General features: G+C 35.3%; 3 protein-coding genes across 4 annotated transcripts; 1 reads left to right on the forward strand and 2 right to left on the reverse strand.

Moving 5' to 3' along the window:
* Positions 1 to 459: 459 nt before the first annotated feature.
* LOC124442786 (coiled-coil domain-containing protein 28B-like) lies at positions 460 to 4,813 on the reverse strand. 2 transcript variants are annotated; one of them, XM_046993279.1, is made up of 5 exons: positions 4,727 to 4,813; positions 2,675 to 2,771; positions 2,272 to 2,326; positions 1,349 to 1,371; positions 460 to 808 (listed from the first exon to the last, which is right to left on the reverse strand). In XM_046993279.1, exons 1-5 carry the CDS (start codon positions 4,770 to 4,772, stop codon positions 778 to 780), a joined length of 252 nt encoding a protein of 83 aa, XP_046849235.1. In that variant the 5' UTR covers positions 4,773 to 4,813; the 3' UTR covers positions 460 to 777. The 2 variants fall into 2 exon arrangements, with proteins under 2 accessions (XP_046849235.1, XP_046849234.1); XM_046993278.1 differs by having other exon boundaries at positions 4,604 to 4,813.
* A 3,376-nt stretch (positions 4,814 to 8,189) lies between these two features.
* LOC124442713 lies at positions 8,190 to 13,558 on the forward strand. The gene is made up of 7 exons (XM_046993201.1): positions 8,190 to 8,306; positions 8,400 to 8,483; positions 8,708 to 8,945; positions 10,209 to 10,319; positions 10,776 to 10,842; positions 10,968 to 11,046; positions 11,656 to 13,558. Exons 1-7 carry the CDS (start codon positions 8,264 to 8,266, stop codon positions 13,434 to 13,436), a joined length of 2,403 nt encoding a protein of 800 aa, XP_046849157.1. The 5' UTR covers positions 8,190 to 8,263; the 3' UTR covers positions 13,437 to 13,558.
* Positions 13,559 to 15,634: 2,076 nt separating this feature from the next.
* On the reverse strand, positions 15,635 to 18,055 carry LOC124441852 (pituitary-specific positive transcription factor 1-like). Its single transcript, XM_046992314.1, is given in 3 exon segments — positions 15,635 to 16,962; positions 16,964 to 17,017; positions 17,657 to 18,055. Coding segments are annotated over 3 exon segments (798 nt in total). The 5' UTR covers positions 17,977 to 18,055; the 3' UTR covers positions 15,635 to 16,538.
* Positions 18,056 to 18,388: the final 333 nt, after the last annotated feature.

The raw sequence follows: 18,388 nt of genomic DNA on the forward strand, positions 1-18,388 counted from the left end.
AGTCATTCCACGTCAAATCATCAGACGGTTGTAGCCCTAAACTTTCTATTTTGCTTATTTTTACACAAATGATAGATAAATGACACATGAAAAGTTTGAAGTTAATATCTTAAATGGTGATTGAGTTACTGCTGTTTAAAAAATGCTAATTTTAGCACCTCATATTCATAAAATATCACTTCCGGTGAAAGGCCCAGCTTCAAAACGTGTTAAAATAATGTATAGTCGTGCGATTGTTTCAATACTTTGCAACATTAACGATTATGTGTTAGACTATAAATATTAAAATTAAAGTTATAAATGAATATGCGTAGATTTTGGACAACCAATTTTGACTTCCGGTTATAACGCAATTTAAATGTCGTAACCTTAGGTCAAATTTTTAGTACGTCTCGGACTAAATACAAGGCTATGTCATGTGTCATGTGAAAAATCACATATCAAACTAACTGAAACGGCTACTCTGACAGTTTGCATTTTACATAGACGAATGGCAGATACAGTTAAAAAACTTAATTTTACTAATAAATGTTTTCTATAATTAGTCAATTGATCAATTAATTTGAAGTATTACTTAAAGGGACAACAAGTCAAGTTTTCTTTGCCATCTATGAATTTTGACAATAAATTTATTGGAACCACTGTCCTCAGGTTTCGATCATTGATGTTCATTTTCAAATATTCACAATTTTTACGCACTTTTTATAACGTTTGATGTCGAAAAGTTGCAGCAAACTTCTTCTAAGGACAATAAGGCCAAAAAAAGCAATTCCTAACTTAGCTTTGATCGTTTTGATGAAGATTTTGTCTGACAATAACTAGTCATGGATAAAATAGAACGGAGGACGATAAAACTAAACGCTTCCTACATCTGGAACGCTAACTCCTACACTTTTGTCCCATGATTGGTCAAAGCCAAGTATACATTGAAATTTTTCAACCTTCCTCACTCCCCCTCCCTTCCCCCCTCCCCCCCGCTTTAAAAATTAAGAGGTTTTTTGCAAATAAACAAAAACCTAAGGGGATAATTTTTGAATAGTTTTTAAAAGGACTGGCGCTACCCACAAATCACGGTTACACCCCCCCTCCCTCAGAAGTATCTGTTTAGTATACTTAAAGTATAATTCAACGGGGTGAAATCAAAAACTTGTTTCAAGGCATGCACATACATGTGCGCTTAAAGAAATTGATGCATCACCAGCATTGATTGCAGGGACTTGAATTGAATAATGATTTTCTGAAATGAGTAGAATGGTAATCTTGCAGGGTGGCTATGCCAGTGATTTTAAATGCAGAATAACTAAGATTGAGTGAAGCTTTATGCTTGAACAGCAGCGTAAAAGGATACATCGATAAGCTTAACTTTTCAAGCTGAAAATAAAAAAGAAAACATATTTTAGGCTAGGCAAGTCTCTGTATTCTTAATTTCTCATCTCATAAAATCATTCAAAAAACACTTTGAAAAGATTATTTTGCGCAGGTAAATTTTGCATGATCGTTATTTACTTCTTTAGAAATACATTGTTTTTACAGTGAGTAAAAAGATAAATATTTACTTAGCACGACTAAAAATGCAGGCTGGCTACCCACTAAACCACTGACATTCACACTTTACACAGATACACCAAAAAAACTCAAGAGGAATGAGATGTGTATCATTTTCCTCAAAAAATGAGAAAAAGTAAGTAACTGTGGATGTAGTTTCATAAAATAACAAACATGATGGGTGTCGTTACCAGTCTTTCCACGCAACAAAAAACACATCCAAGAAACAAAAACACGCCAAAATCCTCGCGTGGCTGGGTATAAAATTTGGCTTTATTTTTTTTAATAGGCATTTCTATTACAGGTAGCGTTTCATGTATTTATATTTATTGTTACATGCTGACAGTTGATTTGAGCCAGCAATGGAAGGCAACTGATTAGAATTCAGGACTGAAAACCAGTCGAGCAGTACCGTTGATGAACTTTTTTCATTTCAATATCTTTCAAGCATGGCGTCAAGCGAATGTTAACATACATCCTACTATGCTTGACTAATTTCTTTCAAAACGATGTCACTTTCATAAGAAATCAGCCTGGCATAACAGAATAAATGAAAACAGTCTCTCACCACCTCTCAAGTAACGTTTGTTTAAAGACGGTTCTTTCAAAGATTTCTACTCAACTGAAGACTTGGAAAAAGTTGTCAGGACTTGATATGTACGTACATTTGTTCTTGCAATACTTTAAAAGTACGGTTGCTGATGTTACTATCCTTAAAATACTCACATCTTTCATGAGTTTTTCAAGATTACGATTTCTTCCCACTTCTTCGTGTTCTTTTCTAAAAACATGAGCAAAATTTTACAAACTCTACAACCACTGAGCTCTAAAACCATTGAACAAATTCTACAGCCAGTGGAAAGCTCTACACAGTTAATGAACAAACTTTATAGTCACTGAGAAAACATTACAGCCTATGAATTTTTGTACTAAAATTTTTTACTTGCAATTCTACATTTTGCATATAATTTTATTGCTTATGAAATAGTGATGTTTTGAACCCAAAACTGAGGGTGAACCTCAAACCATGGATATTTAAAACCAGTTTGAGTTAAATCAATATGAACAGTGAATACATGAAAAAAGTGTTTTTATTTCAAAAATTTTGTTTCAACAATGCCTTACTTACCGAAGTGATTCATCAACATCCAATTCAAAATGTAGTTGAGCTAAAGATTCCTGTGATTCACGAACTTTGTCCATTTTGTCAAGAGTTTGTTCCTTACCTAGAAACAATGTAATATGGTTAAACACTTTTATTAATTTCTTGCTCATGAAACTTGAGTTTTTATATACTCCAGTCTAGTGTCTTCATCAGGAGTGATCTGATGTTGAAACTTGAGTTCTTACATACTCCAGTCTAGTGTCTTCATCAGGAGTGATTTGATGTTGAAACTTGAGTTCTTACATACTCCAGTCTAGTGTCTTCATCATGAGTGATCTGATGTTGAAACTTGAGTTCTTACATACTCCAGTCTAGTGTCTTCATCAGGAGTGATCTGATGTTGAAACTTGAGTTCTTACATACTCCAGTCTAGTGTCTTCATCAGGAGTGATCTGATGTTGAAACTTGAGTTCTTACATACTCCAGTCTAGTGTCTTCATCAGGAGTGATCTGATGTTGAAACTTGAGTTCTTATATACTCCAGTCTAGTGTCTTCATCAGGAGTGATCTGATGTTGAAACTTGAGTTCTTACATACTCCAGTCTAGTGTCTTCATCAGGAGTGATCTGATGTTGAAACTTGAGTTCTTACATACTCCAGTCTAGTGTCTTTATCAGGAGTGACCTGATGTTGAAACTTGAGTTCTTATATATGCCGGTCTAGTGTCTTCATCATGAGTGACCTAATGTTGAAACTTGAGTTCTTATATACTTCGGTGTAGTGTCTTCATAAGGAGTGATCTGATGTTGAAACTTGAGTTCTTATATACTCCAGTCTAGAGTCTTCATCAGGAGTGATCTGATGTTGAAACTTGAGTTCTTATATACTCCAGTCTAGTGTCTTCATAAGGAGTGATCTGATGTTGAAACTTGAGTTCTTATATACTCCAGTCTAGTGTCTTCATCAGGAGTGATCTGATGTTTAAACATGAGTCCTTATAAACTCCAGTCTACTGTCTCCATCAAGAGTGATCTGATGTTGAAACTTGAGTTCCTACATACTCCAGTCTAGTGTCTTCATCAGGAGTGATTTGATGTTGAAACTTGAGTTCTTACATACTCCTGTCTAGTGTCTTCATCATGAGTGATCTGATGTTGAAACTTGAGTTCTTACATACTCCAGTCTAGTGTCTTCATCAGGAGTGATCTGATGTTGAAACTTGAGTTCCTACATACTCCAGTCTAGTGTCTTCATCAGGAGTGATCTGATGTTGAAACTTGAGTTCTTACATACTCCAGTCTAGTGTCTTCATCAGGAGTTATCTGATCTTGAAACTTGAGTTCTTATCTACTCCAGTCTAGTGTCTTCATCAGGAGTGATCTGATGTTGAAACTTGAGTTCTTACATACTCCAGTCTAGTGTCTTCATCAGGAGTGATCTGATGTTGAAACTTGAGTTCTTACATACTCCAGTCTAGTGTCTTTATCAGGAGTGACCTGATGTTGAAACTTGAGTTCTTATATACTTCGGTGTAGTGTCTTCATAAGGAGTGATCTGATGTTGAAACTTGAGTTCTTATATACTCCAGTCTAGAGTCTTCATCAGGAGTGATCTGATGTTGAAACTTGAGTTCTTATATACTCCAGTCTAGTGTCTTCATAAGGAGTGATCTGATGTTGAAACTTGAGTTCTTATATACTCCAGTCTAGTGTCTTCATCAGGAGTGATCTGATGTTTAAACATGAGTCCTTATAAACTCCAGTCTACTGTCTCCATCAAGAGTGATCTGATGTTGAAACTAGAGTTCTCATATACTCCAGTCTAGTGTCTTCATCCGGAGTGATCTGATATTTGATCTTTAGTTGATATAACTATGTAAACTCCAAGATCGTTTCAGAAGACTATCAATCATTTCTCAGGAATTTTCGCATATTTTGATAATAACAACCATACCAAATGCGTGCAATTTTCCATCATTGAAATCTCTCATAAGATCTAATAAATCCTTCTCCATTCGCTTAACTTCGCTAGGATCCGTAAGGAATGCATGCTGTTGTACAGGATTTGCACTTTCACCTGCATCAGTTCTCACTGCTTTTCGCTTTTCTTTGCTACCATACATTTGCAGAATATCAAGAATTGCTATAAAAACAATAACATTTACTAAAGACGAAATGTTTATCTACAAACTGCGCAAGCGCACGAAGCTTCCTAAAAATGTGTAAAACATAGATGCGCAACGCGTACGTTTGAAAAATGTCATAAATTTAGTTTAGAAATTTAAGGTTTTCCTTGAATTCCTTCCTCGTCCATAGTACTTTTTCTGGGACTTTATGTGGAAGTCTGATAATTAAGGATTTTTATTAATTTGGTTAATGGTAAAATATTACTTCTCGACAAAGCATGTGCGCAGTTTAAGCTCCTCAGAATGAAAAAATCCTCTGCGAAAACTTCTGTTTTTCAAAAATAAATACTAAAACTTGATATTTTGTTATTTGGTGAAAAAGCACTGCAAGACAACATGCGTGAACAAAAAAACGAGAAAATTTCGGTGGAGCATACACACGCCATGTGACATTCAATTTATAAAATATCAAATAATTCAAGGGATCAAAACGCCTGGGTACGAGGCTGTAATATCGCTAAACTAATTGCTTAATGTAAAATGGTTTAGCAAATTAGGTTTTTTGACAAATTTTGGCTTTAGTTGAAATAAATATGAAAGACACATACGACAAACTTCTCGTGTTTCTCCTAGTTCTTCAACTCATCTTTCTTTGCCGTTAGTTGGTTCAACGAATTTTTCATTATTAGATAGAAAAACCACGTAGTAAATATTGATAAATAGATGCAAAAAACCTTGTATTACGAGCTCAATATCAATAGAAAATTGTTTTTGTTTTAGGAAGCTGAAATTTTTAGTCAGCCTGTAATAACCTTTTTTATTAATTCATTCCTTATTTTATAAATGATTCCAAAAATGAGCTGCTGTTATTTGTTTTGACGTAACCTAAATTCGCCACTGCTAGTGGTCAAACAAAAAATTGTTTTGTACAAACAAACTCTTTAAGTTCTGAAGAGAAAATAGAGCAGATGAAAACAGATTTATGTTCATCTTCATTTGTTCATTGAAAAGCTATGAGTTTTGTTGGTTTGTTTTTCTACATTAATCTATATTGTTTTATTTTTTATCTTTCTTCTTCAGTTCTTGAACTTACTTTACAACTTGCAGCTCCTTTACATCAATGTATATTGTTTTATCTTTTCTCTTCATTTCTTGAACTTACTTTACAACTTGCAGCTCATTTACATCAATGTATATTGTTTTATCTTTTATCTTTTCTCTTCAGTTCTTGTTCTTACGTCACAACTTGTAATTCGCCAATGAGAAGCCCCAACTTTATTGTTCCAATTGAATTTACTAAATCTCTGCATCACTAATCAAAACTCAACATTAATTGTCTGATGTTAAAATATTGAGGGTAGTTTTAAGATACATATACATATAAAGGCCTTACAAAAGTTGTGGTATCTGAAAATTTGAGACTGAGCGAGCTTATTTCTCCATAATCGGTACTTGTACATACAGTTCGTCTTTGCCTTGACCATGAACTTGGAGAGTTGGTGGAGTTGACCAAGCATGCTCAGATTTATTCTCAATTAATTTGTGATGAAGCGATCTCTGAAATTGGTGCTTGTATATGCGCTCAGCAAATTTTTAATCATATATTATTGACATGCTCTTTGTTCTACAATTGCGTATCAACACTTAGTTACGCCATTCGTAATTTCCGTGACAATGTCACAGGTATTTGTATTTTTCTGTATACCTTTGTATCTGCATATTTTGTGCACAAATAATGCTCTAATATATATGACAGATTTTATAATTCGTCGAATGAAGTAGAAGAAATACTTGAAATTGAAACATCCAAAAATCTCGAGCGTACGCTAAGTGCTTCATCTACGTTCAATTTCATCAAGCTATCTTAAACCTAGCGTCGTTGTTTCTCCTCTTTCATGCTTCATTTTGTTTCACTGTTGGAAGAGGGCTCTCTGACCAATGAAAATACGAATGATTCGAAGCATGTTGACGACGATTAAAGCCATTTACATTATTTAATAGTCAACTTTTGAGGACATATTGTATAAAGAGCAGTTTTTCAGTGTTTATATTATGGCCCACATATGAGTTTTCAGCTGTTAATGTCACACTTTCAAGATACACACACACACACACAAATCAAAGATCATTTTTAATTACAAAGAAACAAAATTGCATTCTTCTACCATCAATCAATGAGGATATAAAATGATAATTACTTTTAATATGAATACTATATTCATCTTGGATGACAGCAATATTTAATCCTTTCCCCTGGCAGAATGCTACAGATGTACTCAGTTGGTCTACACATATCGCGTAGAATTCCTGTTAGCCATGGAAAAGTTTGGCAACGGCATGACACGAGTGTCTTGAGATTTAAATCATTATTGTGCAAGCACTAAGATATACGAAATTTCTAAAATGTTGATTTGTAGTTCAATGTTTAATTTGACTAATTTTGTATGATATATAAAAAGCAACGACAAATAACCATTAAAATATCAAAATTTAAAAGACCGCCCGTTCTTGACAAACTTTGGAAAATGAGCTTTGATTTTATTTGTGGCCCTAGCTCCTAGCTAACAAATTCAATTGCAAAAATACAAAATTTGACATGGAAGAATAACATCTAGTGACTCTAGTCGGGTTAAGTAAAACCGTATGATAGTATTTTCCAATTTGAGTAAAGTATGTCAAAAAATATTCAAAATAGTTATTAACCATGACAAGAAACTTTATTTGCAAAATAACACTTTTATAGAATGAATTGCAGCATAGGAAAATAGTTTCATTTAATTTAAAGAGAAATCCATATACATTCCTAATACAAGCAGAAATCCATACCTAATACAAGTCTTACCTTGGTATAATAGACTTGTTCAAGATAAGATGCACAGTGGAAGGTTGCTCGTAAACAAATTGCTTGTGACTACTTTATACATAATATATTCATTACGAGATCAAATATTTGCATGACAGCCTTGTGTTTGAAAAAGAAAGTCTTATGACAAGATCATGGCATGATGCTAATCGTAAGATGCACTAAACTTGGTTATTGCCCTTTGCTAAATCTGTTGCACCTCCAAATAAAACACGTTTCCTTGCATAAATCATTGTTTTTTAAAAAATGGATACCAATGCAGGCTAGCTACGAGCCTACGACGTATACTTACTAAACTTATTGCGGCTACTTTGCCTCGAGTTAGGCCAAAACATATAATCGTTTGCACAAACTTCATTTTAATTGGGGCTGTCTTACATTGTTAACCACCTGGCTTTAACCACCTACATTTAGGTCATTTCGATTATAGTCTTTTGGCGGATTGTATTGAGTCTATCCAAGTCTGTCATGTTTCTGCTCATGTAATATTCAAAACAATGAAGTGTAATTAATATAATGACTTGAGTATTGAATGATTTCCTTTACTACGTTTGTACTTGATATCGTAATTTTAAAAATTCACCTTTAAAAGGAAAGAACGTTTTGCAATTGAAATAAAATTACAATGCATTCAACAAAGTTATCAAGCTACAGCAATTCAAGCGATGGTACGTGGTTAACGAAGCACTTTGTACTCTGAATCTTTAATATCAAGACTCTATAGCTTTCATTGAGTATTTTATGAATATTCTTCATTTTAGACAGTGATTTAGATACATTAAGGTCGGATTCGACCTTTCTGCCTGTTTATTCTCCGCTGAAGAATTCGCTGGGGGATCATCAAAGTATGAAGTTAATTTTTAACGTCTGTTAACTGTCGTTATGATTGAAATCTTCATTACCGACATAAGTATTCCTCTTTCCTCCGCATTCAGCCCTCTCAAACATAAATCATTGAATTTTTGCATCGCCCTAGTTGTCCTGCCTTTTCACAGATGATATGTAAGTCTTTGGTAAAACCATCTTAAAAGGTAATAATTTCATTTTTCTCTCTCATTATTTTACATAGAAGAACTTGAAAGTTATTTAATGGGCGATTACTCGAAAAATGCCAAAAACGCGAGTGATTGTAGAACCAATGTTGAAAACGAGTTTCCTATGATGACCGAAGAAGAAGCGAGCAAGCTCATTAACTTGGCTGCAACAATCCTTCAAGCTCAAATTAGAGGATTTTTAGTCCGTCGCAGATTCAATTTTATGGAGTACAAGAGATTAAATGTTGCTGCTATGAAAATACAGGCTGCTTGGTATGAATATGAAAAAAATAATTTTTCTTAGTCCAATAAGTTTTGCATGACATGCTTCATCATAATATATCTTCATGTATTTATATATCAACACCAATGGCCTCGCCAGTTTGTAGGACTGGGGAGGGGAAAATTAAAAGATGTGGCACTTCTGGGGGGGAGTTAAAGCTTAGGGTGTCTCTTGGGGCATGGGGGTGGGGCTATTATTCATATATGCATGTTTTACTTTATTAGTTTCTATTGAAATCAGTTGTGGTTACGGATTATAACATATGAATATATGAGTATAGCCCCCCCAATTATCAATGTTCCACTGTGTGTAGGGGGGGAAGCCTTCATAAAAATCTTTGTTTGTAGGATCTTAAAACTCCCATGTCGCACATTTTTCTGAAAGCTTTATTATTCTTTGAAAGACACACATTATAAGGGGAATTTTCTGTTTTTGATCCAAATATGTCAACTAGAGTATACAGTTGTACACAGTTGTATCAAACACAGTTTTATTGAACACAGTTGTATCGACAACATCCCTTTCTATCCTGAAATGTACCAAGTTATGACAATGCTCATAAGACATCACATGAATGTTACAACTAGAGTATACTATTGAACACAGTTGTAACGACAACATCCCTTTCTATCCTGAAATGTACCAAGTTATGACAATGCTCATCGGACATCACATGAATGTTACAACTAGAGTATACTATTGAACACAGTTGTAACGACAACATCCCTTTCCATCCTGAAATGTACCAAGTTATGACAATGCTCATAAGACATCACATGAATGTTACAACTAGAGTATACTATTGAACACAGTTGTAATGACAACATCCCTTTCTATCCTGAAATGTACCAAGTTATGACAATGCTCATAAGACATCACATGGATGTTACATCTAGAGTGAACTATTGAACATGGTTGTATCGAAAACATCCCTTTCTATCCTGAAGTGTACCAAGTTGTGATAATGCTCATAAGACATCACATGGATGTTACATCTAGAGTATACTATTGAACACAGTTGTTTTGACAACATCCTTTTCTATCCATAAATGTACCAAGTTATGACAATGCTCATCAGACATCACATGGATGTTACTTTGATCTTGTTGAAATGATAATGTTGTTTCTGTAATATTTATAATTGTTTTTAATAGTTTGTGGGTATTATACTTACATACTAATAATATTGTCACTCATAAAGATATTCTTTAAATCAAATGTTTATAACTTCTACTCAATAAAATATTTTTCAGGAGAGGTTATTACTTTCGAAAGTACAGTGCAAGAGGATTGAGTTTGAGGAATGAGATACGTGTGAAAAGATTACAGAAATATATATGCACCTTGTGTATGGTTATTCAAAAGTATGATTTCACCTTTGGAAATATTGTTGTGCATGACAATTATGGCAACTTTTTGTGCATGACAATGATGGAAACTTGTTGTGCATGACAATGATGGAAACTTGTTGTGCATGACAATGATGGAAACTTGTTGTGCATGACAATTATGGAAACTTGTTGTGCATGACAATGATGGAAACTTGTTGTGCATGACAATTATGGAAACTTGTTGTGCATGACAATGATGGAAACTTGTTGTGCATGACAATGATGGAAACTTGTTGTGCATGACAATGATGGAAACTTGTTGTGCATGACAATGATGGAAACTTGTTGTGCATGACAATGATGGAAACTTGTTGTGCATGACAATGATGGAAACTTGTTGTGCATGACAATGATGGAAACTTGTTGTGCATGACAATGATGGAAACTTGTTGTGCATGACAATTATGGAAACTTGTTGTAATTATATAGAAAAAATACAGAACATGAAAATGAAACTTCCAGACTCTTGGAAATAATTTCCCTACTCTGTTGTAAGGTTAGTTGTAATGTCTGTTTATTTACGATTATAATTGCCATCCTCTCTCATCCATAAACGTGGCCAGTTTTTTAGGATGATTCTTCATACAAAGATGTTTTTAAATGTTTTATTTTGTACTGTAGCTTGAGAAAGTTACAGAAAAAGTTGACAAATTTGACATAGTTAACGACGAAGAGTGTAAACCAAAGATGAAATGTAAAGGTAAGAGTTTTTCATGACCTGCATTGAGTTGTATGGAGCATTAAAGTTTTAGGACTTGGGCAACGTTTAATGTTTGTAAATGTAGATCAGCTGGTATAGTCCTGAGAAGGACTGTTTTGTTTTGTTGACTGACGTTTCGACTCTGAAGATGACTACCGCTAAGGCTGTCGAAACGTCAGTCAACAATAACAAAACAGTCCTTCAGGACTATACCAACCTGGACGATCTACATTTACAAACATGTAACGATACTCCCGTGTTCAAACCATTCACTTTATTGGGCAACGTTTGTCGCTCATTTCGTATTCGACAGTGTCGCTCACACCAGCACTCGCTGATTGAGACTTGAAAATCACTCAAAAACTATTCGAAGGCGTTATTTTCACTCCACTAAATACTTACTTTGTAGTAGTTGAGCAAAAATCGTGCCATTAATTGAAAAAGAGGTGGCAACATGATTTTAATGTCGTACCCAGTGAGTAGTGATGTGGTTTTGTAATGTGATGGCGATATCATTTTATTTATTTTCAAAAGTGCGCATCTTGTCTTGTTTTTTTTTAAGAATATAACCATTATATTACCTTATATATTGTACATGTTTACATTCAGACTCAGATGTGGATCCTGTATTTTATCCTCATCCTCGATTCTCGAAAATGTCAGAACTGAATAAAAACACCAATGACATTTCCGGCCAAAGTTTTACCCATAATTCAGAGATAGCTTTAACAAAGAGAATGAAGATGGATGGCTTGAGACTTGACAGCACATCTAGGAAATGTGGTAAAAATTCAAGCGACGATAAACTCGATGTTTTTGATGCAGCGAAAACAGGATTTCATGGGAACAACGTGGATAATTCAAAAAATCATAAAGCGGAGGAGATTGGGACAATTGTGGATAAGAGTTGGATAAAGTTTGATAATACAGGTCCAGCGAAGGACATGTCAGAAATCTACGAGAGTTCTTTTGATGTACATGAGAACGATACATCAACTATGGTGGTGGATGTTGTCAAACATGATAATATAGACGAGAGTCATGTGTTGATAGAGGGGGATAACGTGGATATGGATGCAGGTAGCCCTGACGAAGGCAATACACTCGAGGATAATGGTGATTGTTTTGAGGATACAAAAACATTCCAAGATTCATCCGATCATCTTAATTCTCAGTCTAGCAGCGGTATTGCAGCATTTACAGAGGATAATGATGGATCGAGCATGATAGAGTCCAAAGAATTCGACGCGACGGTCGATGTTTGTGATTTGTTAAAAACTATCGACACCGATAGGAAATTGCCAAAGGATGAAACTGTAATCCCAGATGCAAATGAAGAAAGTTTAGAGTCAATGAAGAATAGCGAAGGATCTTCTATTGAGCAAACGCTAAACAAGGAGATGAATGAAGAAAATGCTGAAAGGAATGATGGAAGCCATGTTGGCGATGTTTCCATGGTGAAAGAGGTATCGGACAACGTCATAGACGTCGTAAGCCTGAGTAATATCACTGATATTGATAAAATGTCCCGCAAGAATGGGGACGTCGATGTACCTATAAGCATCGTTGAGGATCAATTGAAAGATGGCGATAGCAATGCTGAGTTTGTTTCAATGCAGACTGAGGATATGGAAGGATGTTTTGAGGGAAATTTGAGTAAAGTAGGAAATATTCAGTCTGAGAATCATTCATTGGATGGCCGTATGAAGGATAGTGAAAGCAGTATAGAGATGATTGTAGGGAGCACTGATGATTACGTGAGGGACATAGAGGATGGTAGTGATAATCGTGAAAGTGATAATGTGTATGATGTGGTGCAATCTGACGATCATTACAGCGAGGATAGCGTAGCTGTAATTGAGATTGGCGATAGAGTGAGCAATATGGATAATGTGGAGAAAGATATGGAAAGCATTGAGGATAAAAAGCAACTTACACACGTAGTTTTGACAGTGGATGACCACGATGAAATGTCAAGGAGTATAGGGAACTTTGATAACAGTAGTATAGCGACATGTATTGAGTACGGTGATGTGAAGGATGCACAGGATCATATAGGGTCAGTGAAATTTGATGGAAAGGTTGAATTAGCAACAACGAAGGATTTTAATAACACCGAGGTCAATTTAAGAATATTTGATAATGGTGAAAGGTCTATTGATGAAAATCCTTGTAACCATAGCGAAACATCTCTGCATGTCATTGACGCTGACCATGATACAACGACGGCTCACATCGATAACAAGTTATCACATGAAGAAGGGAAAACTTTAGATTGTGAACAAAATAACAGACGTTCGAGTTTGACTGAACGCGCTTCCACGTTGTTGTCTGCCCTTAAGAACGAAATCATCAATCTTAGTGTGAAAGATTACAATCAACAAGATTAATAAAATCTTTGCCGTCGTAAAACATATCAAAGTTGATGTTGCAAACCTTACTTATTAAAATTGATATTACTGATTTCTTGTACCCAATACTTTTGATAAAATAAATATTCAAATTTCTCTTACCCACTGCCTATGATTTTCAACTCTCTCGTCCCCTGTAGGCTGTTTTCATCGGTCGCCATGTTTGTTAAATATCCTATATAATAAAAGGAAATTACGTAATATTGATTGGATGCTCCAATATGGCCGCTTTTACGTCACATGAAAACACTCGTATCCAGTACCATCGTTACCCAAATTTCTCGTTCTCAATTATTTAGAACCCAAGCCTCTAGTTATCTAACTAACGTGTGAACGTGTTGGCATAGGCTATGTTTAAGCAGGGTACTGGGTGTGCGATAGTTGAGCCTGGGACTGTGTTTGTGTTAGTTGAGCAGAGTACTGGGTTTGAGTTGGTTGAGCAGGGTACTGGGTATTTAATGTTTGACTACAAATGCAGTGGAAGCTACGACAATAGCTTGGAGACAAATTGTGAAAACTTGGGGACAAAAATATACCGAAGTGCTTCAGGTGATTTAGACGGCACCGACCGCTTAGATTTCTTCTTTTTCATCCGTAAAGTAACATTGCTTAACGTGTCGCTCAGTCAACACTATGTGATCAATCCATGAAAGATGGCAAATATATGTAACTGTTAACAATGTGATATTATAAATTCATTCAACTAATGCAAATTTGCCGCGTAACTCTTGTTGACAAAGTAATTGCAACACTTTTTCATCAAAAATTTTCATATTTCATAAAAAGGTTTTTTTCAAACATTCCGAAACTTGCCAAAATGGTTCGAAGTTTTATCATGTAAGAATTCATTCGTAGAATTAATTTTGGAAGTTGTTCGAAAGCTGTATTTGTTCAAAAGGCGCACGGACGTGAGTTGCAGGTGGATGGGTAAATATTAGCATTTCCTATTAATGCCCATATATTTGTGAAGCAAATTTGTCAATACAACAAAATTATGTTTCATTTCGTCCATTTTCATTGCAAATTTCATTCTTGATTGCAGTGCATATAAAATTGAAACCGTCAAAGTTTGCCTAAAATATCTCGATCTTCTGATCGATGGTATGTTTATGAAAAAACTTTAAAAAAATTAATCGAATTTTCGGGCAATATATACGTAATAAGTTGAGAAAAAGTATGGCAAATACAAGATCGGAATACGACGATAAAAATCTAAGGAAGAACGCCATGTCTGGGAGGCGGTTGAAAATCGAGTTGGACCGAATAGATAACGTAAAGGATCAGTTAACAAGACACTACAGACACGAAGAAGACATGCTGCGCAAAGAATTGAAGGAAGATGGCGAGTTTTCAAGATTTCGAACGATGGATTCCCATGATTTACAAGCACCGTTGTCGCTATGCGATAGGAAAACGTTGACGCCTCGATTTGCAAGGAGGCAAAGTGGTATTCAACTGAATAGTTCTTTTCCTCCAATTTCTACAAAGTCAGACGCAAGATTTTTGCCGGGCAGGCGCTCTTCCATGGACAAACGAAGATCCTCGCTATCTCCAACTAATCCACTACAAGAATGCATAACTATACCCATCGGGGCAGAGGATCGCAGGAGATCTAAGGATACTTTGATGGTTCCTAAGTTACTTGCGAGACGAGGATCCGAAAACAACGCTTTGGAACACGGTAATAACATCGAGGGTAGGATAAATGAGTTTTATCGAAAAGTAAGTAAGTCAGTCGAGAATGTCAGCTATCTACCGTTAAAATGAAACAGTCAGAAACAAACGAGGAATACATCACTCACAACGAGAGTGGATGAATTGTGAATAGAAAGCTAACTGGAAAATGACACCGAATAGGGTTTATGAAACTGATAATTTATAAGAGCACGGTTGTCGTTTCTTTGTTTTACATTCAAGATGCAATACGCATGCGTCATACACCTGCCGTAAAACAATCGACATTTTTCATTTTTGGCTTAAAAGACTGCGTGAAAAAAGTAGTCAGAGCTGAGGGTTTCCGTCATGAAAACTGTTAATTTGTACTTTATGGTTGAAAAAGGACGCATCTTCAGCTGGACGCATTTCCTTGAACGACTTTATTTCATCCTTTACATGCGATCTGACAATGCCTAAAAAGACTGGAAACAGTTCTATAATTCAAATGCATTTCTCGATTAGAACATTGTAATATCTCTTTAATTATACTAATTTCGGTTTGAAATTTATCTAAGAACTATGGCTTTCATGTCTGAACGTACAGCAACAAAATTTCGTATATAAAGAATAGATAAACATACATAATCGACTAAGTGCAGTACAATTGACTTTATTTTGGATATTAGCGCTTTCTGAGTGCTGATTGGTTGAAATGCATTCTGAGTTCTAATTTCGCGTGCGTTCATTAAATTATAACAATACGGTGCAAATTTAATTACTTAATAAAAAACAGTTTGATAACAAAGAACTCGACTATTAACACAGACCATTGACTGTTTATCATGCTTTATACTTACCTCAATAAAACTAACACCGTTTACATTGTTGATTAGAATACAAATTCTTATTGATTGAACGGGGGGGATTTGTTTTACAATAACAAGACATACATGTAGTGGCCAATTGCACTTTGCCAACCTTAAACACAAAATACCTTTGAATTGTGTTTATGCCTCTTTGGCAGGCAAGCAATGAGTGCGAGGCGCCGTTTCAGTCAATAATCTCTCGCTCATTCTTTCACTCCTTCCCTGCTCGAGTTTTTGTTAACATGTTTAAACAAATCAACAGCATTTAAAAGAAAGTTTAGTTGATGCTAAATTTATTTATGTAAGTCTCAACAGTCAACATGTAAGTCTCTTATTCATTGCGCATAACTAAACGCTTTTTTGAAGTTTGTGAACTCGTCCATTTTAGTTTTCTCTATTTTAGAAACAGAACTGTTTGAATAACCATAAAATTAATAAGCAGAAACGCCAAGAGTCCCAAGACTCCTAATAGAAGTGATTAACATCCATTCTCAACAAGTTAGCTACTTCAGGTTTTCAGCTGCGCCGTCGTTATGTTTGGAATGCGGTCGATGCTTGCCTACATAATAGTGGGTTGATGCAAAATCGGTGGAAATAAGGAAATGGCAGTGCTCAATGTTGTTTTTACGCGTTTTTCCCGCTGTCTGCGATTGCAGAACCAAACTCTGACCACTTCCTTATCCAGACCAAGACTGTCTGCAATTCTGTAAATTTCCAAGGATGATGGCTTTGGATGTTTGATGAAATGTCGCTCCAACGCTTCCTTTGCGTTTAAACTAATCGTCGTTCTTTTCTTTCTTTTACGATCTTGTCCGAGATCGTCTTCGCCATTGTCCGCCTCCTGGCGTTCTGCTTCGGCTAACCATCGTGTAAGGATCGGCTTCAGTTTGTAAGCGTTCTTCAGGCTCAGTTGAAGATTCTCGAAACGACATATGGTTGTTTGGCTGAAGTCGGTTCCATGGATTGCTGCTAATGCAGCTCCCTCCTGTTTGTGTGTAACCCAATTTGATACGGCAATGTTTGAATTCATTTGCAAATCTTTAGAAACAAAGTTTGACTGAAATAAACTCAAACAAACTTAAACATTTTCACTTCACAAACAGAAAAAACTTGTTCCATATGAAAATAGTAATTACTACAGAAACAAATTATATTTTTATGAGACAGAGAACATGATATCTTAGGAAACAGGAAACATGAATATCTTAGGGAACAGAGAACATGAATATCTTAGGAAACAGAGAACATGAACACCTCATGAAACAGAGAGCATGAATATCTTAGAAAACAGAGAACATGAATATCTTAGGAAAGTGAGAACATGAATATCTTAGGAAAGTGAGAACATGAATATCTTAGGAAAGTGAGAAAATGAATATCTTAGGAAAGTGAGAACATGAATACCTTAGGAAACAGTGAACATGAATATCTTAGGAAACAGAGAACATGAATATCTTAGGAAACAGAAAGAAAGAATATCTTAGAAAACAGAGAACATGAATATCTTAGGAAACAGAGAACATGAATATCTTATGAAACAGAGAACATGAATATTTTAAGAAACAGAGAACATGAATGTCTTAAGAAAAAGTGAACATGAATTCTTTAGGAAACAGAGAACATCAATATCTTAGGGAAAAAGATCATGAGCAATTCAGAAAAGAAAGCTTTTCTCACCTTTCCAGTTCCTGTAGTTGTTTTGCTCGCGCCTCTAATTCTGGATCATAAAATGTATGACTTGTCAGGAGACTGGAACCTGGAGTGTTCAATGCTTGGTTTGGAAGTGCATACGTATAACGACATTGAGGCTGATGAAGGCTGTTCGGTTGACTTGCATTCTGAGATGGAAAACCTGGTATAGTCGATGTAAGAGAATTGTCTATCCCCATTGGACTGACATTAACACTTGTCGCATTAAACGATTCATAACCTTTGTACGATGTATATGCATTATGGTTTGAAAACATTGAACAAGACATATTATTCAACTGATGCATAAAAATGCAAAATATATATTCCTTCTCGACTCTCCCAACTTCTGCTATTCCTGGCGTACGTTGCTTATTCAAGCGAAGCGATCTGAAATCTGTTTGAATGATACATAAGGCTTACAGTTTTATAAAGACGCTATCAATTCGTGGATCTTTTATTCATGTTGGCGGGACTTTTTTGAAGTGTGTTCAAGAACACTAGGTAATAAAGCAGACGGTCTTTTGTTTTCAAATGTGAAACTTGATAACAAATCACGCATGTAGGTTTTGATTTTTCATATTTGACGTTCGCATGCCGCTATCTGGTATAGAAATGGTATAAATTTATGCAAACAACTTTGAATTATTTTGCATTTTAATCTTAAATAGTATTTTATAGTATGGAAAAATGTGTCACATTTTGATATTGGACAATTAA

This window comes from Xenia sp. Carnegie-2017, unplaced genomic scaffold (genome assembly GCF_021976095.1).
Source record: "Xenia sp. Carnegie-2017 unplaced genomic scaffold, XeniaSp_v1 HiC_scaffold_20, whole genome shotgun sequence".
NCBI classification, from domain to species: domain Eukaryota; kingdom Metazoa; phylum Cnidaria; class Anthozoa; order Malacalcyonacea; family Xeniidae; genus Xenia; species Xenia sp. Carnegie-2017.

Bases quoted from the DNA above. Each gene is read 5' to 3' on its own strand.
- LOC124442786 (XM_046993278.1), bottom strand. From the start codon at position 4,772: ATGTATGGTAGCAAAGAAAAGCGAAAAGCAGTGAGAACTGATGCAGGT. The intron at 2,772-4,603 runs GTATGGTTGTTA...CATTGTTTCTAG, and splicing joins TGGAAAATTGCACGCATTTG to GTAAGGAACAAACTCTTGAC. The intron at 809-1,348 runs GTATCCTTTTAC...AGTTATTGTCAG, and splicing joins GAAAAGTTAAGCTTATCGAT to ACAAAATCTTCATCAAAACG.
- LOC124442713 (XM_046993201.1), top strand. From the start codon at position 8,264: ATGCATTCAACAAAGTTATCAAGCTACAGCAATTCAAGCGATG. The intron at 8,946-10,208 runs GTATGAATATGA...AATATTTTTCAG, and splicing joins ATGAAAATACAGGCTGCTTG to GAGAGGTTATTACTTTCGAA. The intron at 10,320-10,775 runs GTATGATTTCAC...GTAATTATATAG, and splicing joins TTGTGTATGGTTATTCAAAA to AAAAAATACAGAACATGAAA.